This window comes from Babylonia areolata, chromosome 18 (genome assembly GCF_041734735.1).
Source record: "Babylonia areolata isolate BAREFJ2019XMU chromosome 18, ASM4173473v1, whole genome shotgun sequence".
Classification (NCBI taxonomy): Eukaryota; Metazoa; Mollusca; class Gastropoda; order Neogastropoda; family Buccinidae; genus Babylonia; species Babylonia areolata.
Genome location: NC_134893.1, coordinates 70,216,174 through 70,226,312, shown reverse-complemented (window position 1 = coordinate 70,226,312; position 10,139 = coordinate 70,216,174). Strand labels below are relative to the sequence as shown.

At 42.5% G+C, this 10,139-nt stretch overlaps 1 protein-coding gene across 1 annotated transcript in view; it reads left to right on the top strand.

Moving 5' to 3' along the window:
* Positions 1-1,331: 1,331 nt before the first annotated feature.
* Positions 1,332-10,139, top strand: part of LOC143293038 (RYamide receptor-like) — a 181,468-nt gene continuing 172,660 nt past the window's right edge. Inside the window, exons 1-3 of the mRNA XM_076603864.1 lie at positions 1,332-2,037; positions 2,597-4,256; positions 6,507-7,090. Of these exons, the coding sequence (XP_076459979.1) occupies positions 3,777-4,256; positions 6,507-7,090 (1,064 nt within the window). The 5' untranslated portion in view covers positions 1,332-2,037; positions 2,597-3,776. The remainder of the gene's footprint in view (positions 2,038-2,596; positions 4,257-6,506; positions 7,091-10,139) is intronic.

Here is a 10,139-nt window from a genome sequence, read left to right as displayed (position 1 = left end):
CAGAGCTCATAAGAGTAAACAACAAGAGGCAGGATCAGCTCCATCTCAGAGGTGGAAACATCAGTGAGGCAGAGAGGTTTGTCTACCCTGGCAGCGTAGTGAGCAAGGATGGAGGGGCGGATGAAGACACCAAGATCCGCATCAACAAAGCGAGGCATGCCTTCAACACATTGCGGCCAATTTGGAACCCCACATCTCTTTCCACTCACAACAAACTGAGGATCTTCAACACCAGTGTTAAAGCAATCCTCTTGTACGGCTCTGAAACATGGCGAACAACCAAGACGAACACCAACAAACTACAGGCCTTCGTCAATAGATGCCTGCACCATATTTTAAACATCAGATGGCCAGAGACCATATCAAACGCCTTCCTCTTGAACATAACAAACCAGGTGTCCATCAGTGAGGAGATCAGGAGGAGGAAATGTGGCTGGATAGGCCACACCCTGCGAAAGCCTCCAGACAACACCACAAGACAGGCACTTGAACGGAACCCCCAAGGAAAGAGAAGAGTGGGCAGACCAAAGCAGACCTGGAGCAGAAGCACGGAGGATGAGATGAAGGCAGCCGGATGGACATGGTCCCGGCTGAAGAGGAGACAGCCCAAAACCGAGTCCACTGGAGGAGTGCTGTAGCAGTCAAGGAGTCAAGAGGCATGAGTCAAGTAAGTCAAATGACATCCACAGAGCTGTTACAGAAACCCAAAGATCGCTGTGTGTGTTTTCAAAGAAAACAAACAACAAATAAATTCAAGAACCACAACCACCAAAAACATGTCTAACTAGAAGAAAAACACGGACAAACAGAAGGTTTGACCTACTTTTAAAATATTCTTCTTTAAAAAAAAAATTAAAAAATGCACAGTCGCTTCCCTTTCAAAGGCCCTTCACCTCCGATTCGTCTCCCCCCCCCCCCCCCCCCCCCCCCCCCCTTTACTCCCTCTCACAATTCCCACTCCAACGAGGTAAAAAAACAGAAGAAAGGAGAAGGAGAATAAGAAAACAGAGGCGCAGATGTCATGAGACAACAGTGAAAAGGGAGAAAGAGAGAGAGAGACACACACACAGACAGAGAGAGAAGTGTGAGTGATGACTTAGACGAGACGTTCTTACGTCAAAATCTCGCCAGGCTCAGACAGGCCTCGCGCGACAAGCATGAGCGTGACTTCAGCAAGAGTTAAACCAGTCGGGATTTTTTTTCTTTTTTTTTTTTTTTTTCACGACAATTTCTCTCTCGCTTCCTCCCTCCCTCCCCCTCCCTCTTGCTCATTTTGTTTTCACTACTTGACAACCGCACAAGGTCATTTGGAACACACGTTGAGATACGCCTTCTGCTATCAGCGTGCTGTTCTGCTGTAAGAGACCACGTTACTTTGTGACGGTATGCACAACTGCTACAGGCTAGCAAGTTTCGCTGCTGCATGAAAGCACATTAGTTTGTAAAAGGTATGGCAAACTGCTACCAGCTAGCAAGCTGCAAAGACTGCAAGAGAGCACGTTAGTTTGTAAACGGTATGACAAACTGCTTCCAGCTGGCAAGCTTCGCAGCTTTAAGACGGCAAGTTAGTTCGTGAGGGGATACACCATTGCTACCAGATTGCAAACTGCATGATTGCAAGAGAGCGAGTGAGTTTTTAACGGTTTGCAAAACTGCTACCAGCTGGCAAGCTTCGCTGCTTTAAGACAGCAAGTCAGTTCGTGAGGGGATACACCATTGCTACCAGATAGCAAGCTGCACAACTGCAAGACAGCACGTGAGTTTGTGGCGGTATGCAACATTGCAAGCTTCGCAGCTTCAAGAGAGAAAGTTTGTGAGGGGATACACAATCGCCACAAACTAGCAAGCTGCACACGATTGCAAATGACCACGTGAGTTTGTGAACGGAACCAGTAGCTCGCACGCAGCGTTACTACTTTGCTACGAGTGAGCAAGTTTGCTTGTGAACGGTTTTCACAACGGCTACCAGCAAGCAAGCTGACCACTGCCTCTTTAGAGAGCACAGTTTGTGACGGGATACACGACGGCTGGTCGCTGGTAAGCAGCGCTACTGCTTATAACTACAAGAGAGGGCAAGTTAGTTCTGTTACAGTTTTTTTTCCCTTGTGGTGGATTGAAATCACGGACAAGTTGATTGATAAGTGAAGGATTAGATGTGTGGTGGTGGAGGATTTTTTTTTTTCTGCAACGCGCGCTTGTAATTAGATGGTGGTGGTTTAGTGTGGTGTCGTGTAGCATCGTGTGGTGTGGTGTGGTGTGGTGCAGTGTGGTGTGGTGTGACGTAGCGTGGGTTGGCGCGCGGAGCATTGATTTTGTGTTTATGATGCCTGTCAGGTATGTTCGTTGATGGTGTTCATGTTAGGTGGTGTAGAGTTTGTGTGAAAACTTCGCTCGCGCGCGCGCGCGCGTGTGTGTGTTTATAAAAAAATGTTCAGTTTTGCTTTTGCTTTTGATTTTGTTTTGTTTCTTTAACTCGTTAAAACAGGTGAATGCCAATGCCAAGATTTCTTTTCTGGGGGATGAACTAAAGAAAATATATAACATCATTGTGTTTCTGATGGTTTCTGAGTTCTTGTTTTTGTTTGTTCGTTTCCAGATCAGCTGTTGCTGAATCACAAGAGGGAAGGCCATTGTGGTGTCACCTTGTTACAGACTGGCAACACATTGTCTCTCAACAATCACAACAGCGACACAGCGGACACAGTGGTTTAGACTTGACAACGGAATCGCTGAACCGACCAGAACAATAACTACAACAGAATGGGTGCCGTGTTTTAGAGTGTACGACTTAGTCTCTATCGGCGGCGGCAGCAGCAGCAGCAGCAGCAACAACAACAACAACAACAACGTGGCTTTTGTGTTTTAGGTTTTGCAACAGTATTTCTCAACAACAACAGCAACAACGACAACAAAACCTTGGATACCCTGTTTTTAGGCTGTCTTCATCATCTTACAACAACGACATAGTGGACACCATGTTTCAGACGTAACATCACTATCTCTTTACGAACAACGGTAAATATCAATTGTTAGCCGTGTCTTGGAGTTCGCAACACACACACACACACACAACACCAGCAATAACAGCAACGCGTTAGACGCCGTGTTTTGAACTGAAAAACAACATCTTTCAACAATAACAAAAACAAAGTGGATACTTTGATTCAGACTTGACTTTACAACACAGTCCCTTAGTAACAACAACAGCAGCAGCAGGAGCAACAACAACAATAATAATAACACAGTGGATACCATTTAGATTGTACAACAACAACAACATCAGAATGGTTACTATGCTTAAGTCTTCACAACACCATCTCTCAACAACAAAAACGACAACTTCGTGAAACAACAAACACAGTCTGTGACAGTCATTTAGACTTTACAACACACTATTTCTCAACAACAGAAACAGCAGCAACAAGAAGAAAACCACAGTTTTAACACCTTTGTCGTACACTTCCCCAAACACCGTCTGCCTAAGAAGACAGGAAAACAAGCTGTAAGAGCAACAACCCCAACGACAACAACAACAGTAACCAAGAACAGAGTGCAATACCGTGGTCTTAACAATTACCCCTACAACCATCACCCCAAAGAGGAAAAGAAAGCACTGTAAAGACAAAAACAACAACAACAACAGCAGCAACAACACTGTGCAACAATTACCCCAATCCTACAGTTGCCTCAATCACCATTATCTCAAAGACGAAAAAAAAAACAACCAAACCATACTGCAAAGACAACAACAAACAAAACAACAAGAACAACAAAACATGCTGCTACAACCCCTCACCACCACCACCACATCAGGACAGGACACAACCACCAACATGGCCGCCTCAGCCGCCGCAGCAGCAGCTAAAGCAGCAATAATAACCTCCCTCCAAAACAACACCACAACAACCACGACAACCCTCTTCAACACCACCACCACCACCACCAACACCAGCGTCACGAACAGCACGGACGAGCCTCCTATGGACGTTCCAGACATCCACCCGGCCTTTGAGAACCTCATCATCGTGCTGTACGTGCTGGTGATCGTGGTGGCCCTGCTGGGCAACGGTTGCGTCATCTACCTGGTCCTGTCCCAGCGGCAGATGCGCAACGTCACCAACTACTTCATAGCTTCCCTGGCCACCTCGGATGCCCTGATGGCTCTGGTGTGCATCCCCATCACCTTCATCTCTAACGTGCTGGTGGACTCCTGGCCTTTCGCCGCGTGGATGTGCCCCTTCGCTACATACCTGCAGGTTGTGGTCTTCTCCTCTGTGTGTGTGTGTGTGTGTGTGTGTGTGTGTGTGTGTGTGTTTTGGTGGCCTCAGTTGCATGCATGTCATGGAACATTTTCTCTCTCTCTCTCTCTCTCTCTCTCTCTCTCTCTCTCTCTCTATATATATATATATATATATATATATATATATATATGTAACTGTACGAAAACCTAAAAGTTATTTCAGGAAATGTCACGAACTAAATAAAAACGATCTTTGTCTACTTTTTCAGTTATGAAATGCTGTGTCCATGACATTGGTCCCTTCTTCCTCGTTTATTTTCGGTGTGTTGTGTGTCTCAACTGTATGTATGTACCTCCTTTGCAAACAGGCCAGTGGCATTGCAGTGAAATTCTCGAGTTCTGAGTTCTGATGTGGTTTTTTGTTTTGTTTGTTTTTTGTTGTTGCTCGCGCGCGCGCGTGTGTGTGTTTGTGTGTGTGTGTTTGTTTTTTTCGTTTTTTTGGTTTTTTTTAGTGCTTTACATGCCTTCTCCATTGGCCAGAAAAAAAGTTTTCCCTTATTTTTCCTTTTCGATTTTTTTTTTTGTTTTGTATTTTTTTCGCATTTATTTGCCCATTAACTGTACAATTTCTGTTACCTATGTAATGTTATCCAAAGTATGCATAAAGCTGTATTATCATAAGTGTTAGCAGTTGACTTCTCGTTTCATGGACAATTTCAGTGAGTAGGCCTACTTAAGTGATGTTCGTCCTTCGGATAGCCATGGCTTCAAAAGTCAGGTTGAGGATCGGTGGCAGTGGGTCAGGAGGTGACTGACGAGGCCAGTCCGGGCCCTGAAGGCTCTTTGTGTTGTCTTCAGTTTAACTCACTCAGTACGGCCAGTCCCCTCTTCTCCTCTACACAGACCCCTCGGATGTCCAGTGGGTATCTGAATGACCCAACCTTTAGCTTCCGTCGTCAGAATTGTGGTATTCTTTGTCAACATTCACCTCTTCAGTATAAGAGCCTTCCGCGTGCAATATTTTGATGATGGTAATTGGGGTGAAACGCTGTTAGCGTCGTCTCTTTCGCCGTTCGTATGGAGAGAGTTAACGTCCTTCCACTTGAAGTGATATTAGACGGGAAAAAAACAACAACAAAAACTGGGGGTAGTGTGTGTATATGTGGAGGGTGAATAGGGAGAGACAACGCTTGGGAAAATGGAAACGTTATAAACACCAATATCAAACAACTATAACAAATGTCCTATAGGACTACGCAGCAAACCTTCTGCAACAGCAAATAACATATTGGAATTGTTAATAACACATTCAAAAGAACTTTTGGTGAAGTCTGGTAAAAAAAACATTTTAGATTCTGACATTCGAATATTATATGGTTGCTAGATATGTTCTCCACATATGCATCTAACATCTTTGCTGAACTTAGTTATAAAAGCGTTCAGTTTTATCCTGTTTGATAATGTATGGATCTGCCTTAATCTTATTGAATTACTGTATGTATTTGACTGATTGATAGTTCCCGGTTGTTGAACATTAATTACACTACGGTTTAAAGTTTTGCCGTTTTCCTGGGAAAATTCTCTGACTTTGTTCCACGATGTTTTTTCTAGTATGTAAGGCTCTTTGTGTACTTGAGTACATTTATGGAGATGTCTGAAGTTTGGGGGGTTGCTTAAGTGTGTGTGTGTGTGTGTGTGTGTGTGTGGATTTGGTAGAGAAAAATATATGTCAAATGCCTGATAATTACGTTATCAGCTTCTTCAGATTTCGAAGTAGCAATCATAAGCTGGAAATAGAAACAGGGAGACACAAAGGCATACCACGAGAGTTACGGCTTTGTAAGGTTTGTAACATGTCTGTGATTGGGGATGAGTTTCATTTTATAATGGGATGTCCCAATTATGATCAGTTACGAAATAAATATGTTCCTAAAAATATTTGTCTCCAAAATCGGTTTCTAATTTTTGTAATATGCTCAAAGGAGGGGAAAAAAAAGTCATTTTAGCTGTAAGTAAGATGATTAAATATGCAAATGTTGCCTAGCTACACTTTTTGGAGTTATAGACATTTGTGTTTTCTCACCTTTTATGTGACATTGTTGTGTATTTGGAAATGTTTGTTCTGGGCATGAAAAGATTATTTTGCAGTAATACTCCATACTCCAACAGGAGTGAAAGGATAATTAAAACTTGAACATGAACTTTGTGTGTGTGTGTGTGTGTGTGTGTGTGTGTGTGTGTGTGTGTGTGTGTGTGTGTCTCGCAGGTGGTGGTCGTCTTCCAGAACGCCTTCACCTTCGTGGCAATCAGCCTGGAGCGCTACGTGGCCATCATGTACCCGTTCCGCAGACGCCTCTCCCGCTGGCACTGTTACCTGATCATCGCCCTCACCTGGCTCATGTCCTTCGGGACCCCCTTACCCACGGCCATCGTCTCCAGGCTCCACGTGGTGGGCACGGACGACCCCAACGTCACCAGCACCTTCTGCCTGGAGGTGTGGCCCTTGGAAGGGCAGCGCTTCTCTTACAGCATCACCATCATGGTGCTGCAGTATTTCTTCCCGCTTGTGGTGCTCACCTATACCTACATCCGCATCGTCATCGTCGTCTGGCTTAAGGACTCGCCCCCTCACGGGCGCATGGGGGGAGTGCCCACGCGGCCCGTTTTTCTCCCCCCTCCTCCCCTCCTCCTCCACAGCAGCAGCAACAGCAGCAGCCTGGGGATAGTCGTTGTGGTAACATGCCTGCCGGTTTTGCTGACGTTGGCGGGGCGGGGTCTTCGGAGGGGTATGGCGGCGGCGGCGGCGGTGGTGGTGGTGATGGTGGGAAGTTTGTGGATCCTCGCAAAAGGGTGAGTTTTGTTTGTTCGTTTTTGTTTTGTTTTTTGTTGTTGTTGTTGTTGTTGTTTTTTTGGGGGGAGGGGCGTGGGGGAAGTGGGGTGGGGGGTGGGGGGGGGGGGACAGAGGGCGGTTGTTCGTGTGTGTGTGTTTGTGGGTGTTGGTTTGTTGGTGTTGTTGGGAGTGAGAGAGGGTGAAGAGGTGTTTGTGATCGTCGTCTTTGTCGTGGTCGTGGTGGTGGTTGTTTGTTTTTGTTGTTGTTGTTGTTCTTCTTCTTCTTCTTTCTTTCCTTCTTTCTTTCTTCTTCATCTTCTTCTTCTTCTACCCCTTTTTGCTGCTGCTGCTGCTGCTGCTGTTGTTGTTGTTGTTTGTTGTTGTTGTTGTTTGTTGTTGTTGTTGTTGTTCTTCTTCTTCTTTCTTCTTTCTTCTTCTTCTTCATCTTCCTCTTCTTTTACTTCTTCTTCTACCTTTTGTTGCTGTTGCTGTTGTTGTTGTTGTTGTTCTTCTTCTTCTGTCTTGTTCTTCTTCGACTGCTGCAGCTGCGCTTGACTGTTTATCTTGTGCCAGTATTTTTTTTATTTTTAATATTATCAAGCTTTCAGTAATGAATGTGTGTGTGTGTGTCTGTGTGTCTGTGTGTGTGTGTGTGTTCCTCAGTTTTTCTATTGATTGCTTTGTTCTTTCTTTGTTTTAAAGTTTCTTCTCACTTTCGTTCTCTGTCTCTCTCTCTGTCTCTCTGTCTGTCTCTCTCTTTCTGTGTCTCTCCTCTGTGTGTGTGCGTGTGTGTGTGCGTGCGCGCGCGCGCGCGCGCGCGTGTGTGTGTGTGTGTGTGTGTGTGTCTGTCTTGTCTTCACCGTCCCGTTTTCTTTGTCCCTTTTCTTTTATCTTTTATTTTCTTTCATTAATTTAGTCTTTCTCTTCACTGTTTTTCTCTTCTCTTCTTCCTTTCTTATTCTTTCTCCTCCGCTCTTTTATCATTTTTTTTTCCTACCCTGTTCTTCCTTTTCTTTTCTGCGTGTTGTCTCCTTTCATTCGTTTTCTTTTTCCTTTCCTTTCTTTCTTTTGACTTTCTGCGTCCATACTGATTTTCTTTCTTCCCTTTTTTCTTGTTTTCTTTCTTTCTTTCTGTCTTTCTTTCTTTCTGTCTTCTGTCTGTGTTTCTTTCTTTCTCCTCTTTTTTCTTTTCTTTTCCTTCTTTCGTTTTTTTTCTTTTTCTTTCTTTCTTTCTGTTCTTTCTTTCTTCCCATTTCTTTCTTTCTTCCTTTTTCTTTCTTTCTTCCTTTCTTCATTTCCTTTTTCTTTCTTTCTTTCTTCCTTTTTCTTTTTTTTTCTTTCTTTCTTTCTCTTTCATTCCGTTCCTTCCAACGTCTCATCCCTTGTGTTGGTCTGTCTACGAAATATGAGAAAGAGTCGCCAAGCATAGCTTCTTCTTCTTCTCTCTCTCTCTCTCTCTTATTTGGTTAAGAAAATATTAACAGTACATGGATTTGGAATTGTGTGGATGGTGTCAGGGAGTTGGATGCGAAAAAGGATTTTATTTCTGAATTCAAAGATAGACTCATAGCTTCATATAAGCAAGACTGGCATTATGAAATGGAAGCAAAGGAAAAATACAGTTGGTTCTATCAGTTTAAAAATGTTTTTGGAATGGAAAAATATATTACAGTTGTAACCAACAAGTGGCATAGAATCAGTTTAGCCAGGTTTAGGTTGAGATCTCTTGGTTTATATGCTCATAAGTATTGGTTTCAAACTAACCCAACCATGCTCTCCCCTTGTCCGATGTGCGGTTTCATAAAGGAGGATGAGTTACATTTCTTGTTTCATTGCAAAGCGTACGCTGATATTCGTGAAAAATGTACTGTCTTTAAAACATTGTTCTGCAAAGAATGAAGATCTGTGCAGTGCACTTAACATACATCAAGAAAATTCAATCCAGTCTCTGGCAAAGTATATTGCCGAAGCATATAATTTTCGAAGAAAAAACATCACTCACTGTTGTTCTTTAAGAAATTGACTTCGTAAACTGGATGGTCGAAATTATGTAGATGCCTTATCAGTGGATTTGAAAAATGGTATGTTTTGAATAGACGTTCAAAAATGGTATGTTTTGAATAGTCGTTTCATCTTTTTTTTTAGAACTATTTTGTTGTTGTTTTGATTGTACACCCATGTCATTAGGGCTGATAAGCTATTGACATTAAAACAGTTCTGAGTTCTCTCTCTCTCTCTCTCTCTCTCTCTCTCTCTCTCTTATTCATGTTTTTTTTTTCTCCTTTTCGGCTAAGTCCTTTTGATGGCATCTAATAAAGAAAGCGTTGGAAAGAATTTGTCCATTTACATATATAAAGCATTTAAGTTAAGATCAATAATGATATCATAATTCCTTTGGTGAATGTTTCGCCTTGTGCACTTGCATGTTTAAATAATGTTTTCTGCGCCCCTTCATGAGGGGCAATGGCCTATATGAATAAATCATCCGAATCTCTCTCTCTCTCTCTCTCTCTCTCTCTCTCTCTCTCTCTCTCTTATTCATGTTTGTTTTTTTCTCCTTTGTCACAATATGCAAGAAAGTGTGACATAATGGCACATGGTTTTCTGACATGATTATCATTTTCATAAACGCCCCTAGAGTTTCTTTCGTTTTTTTTTCCTTTCTTTCTTTTTTTTTTCTTTTCCTTTTCTATTTCCTTTTTTTTTTCATCTTCTTCTTCTTTCTTTCTTTCAATCTTTCGTTCACAAGTGTATCAAAATTGCACAGGATTTTGCGATGTGATAATACGTTTCATAAACATCACTTCGGGTTTTCGTTGTTTTTCTTTGTTTTTGTTTTTGTTTTTTTTTCGTTTCCTTTCTTTCTTTCTTCCATCCTTTCCTTCATTAATTCTTTCTCTCTTTTCTTTCTCCTTTCTTTTTCGTTCTTTTATATGTCCTCCTTTCTTTGTCGCTTTCTATTAATTTTTCTTTTTTACCCTTCTTTCTTTCTTTCTCTCTCTCTCTTTCTCTCTTTTCTTTTTCTTTTCTTGCTTCCGTACTTTTTCATTTTTCTTTCGTTTTTTTTTC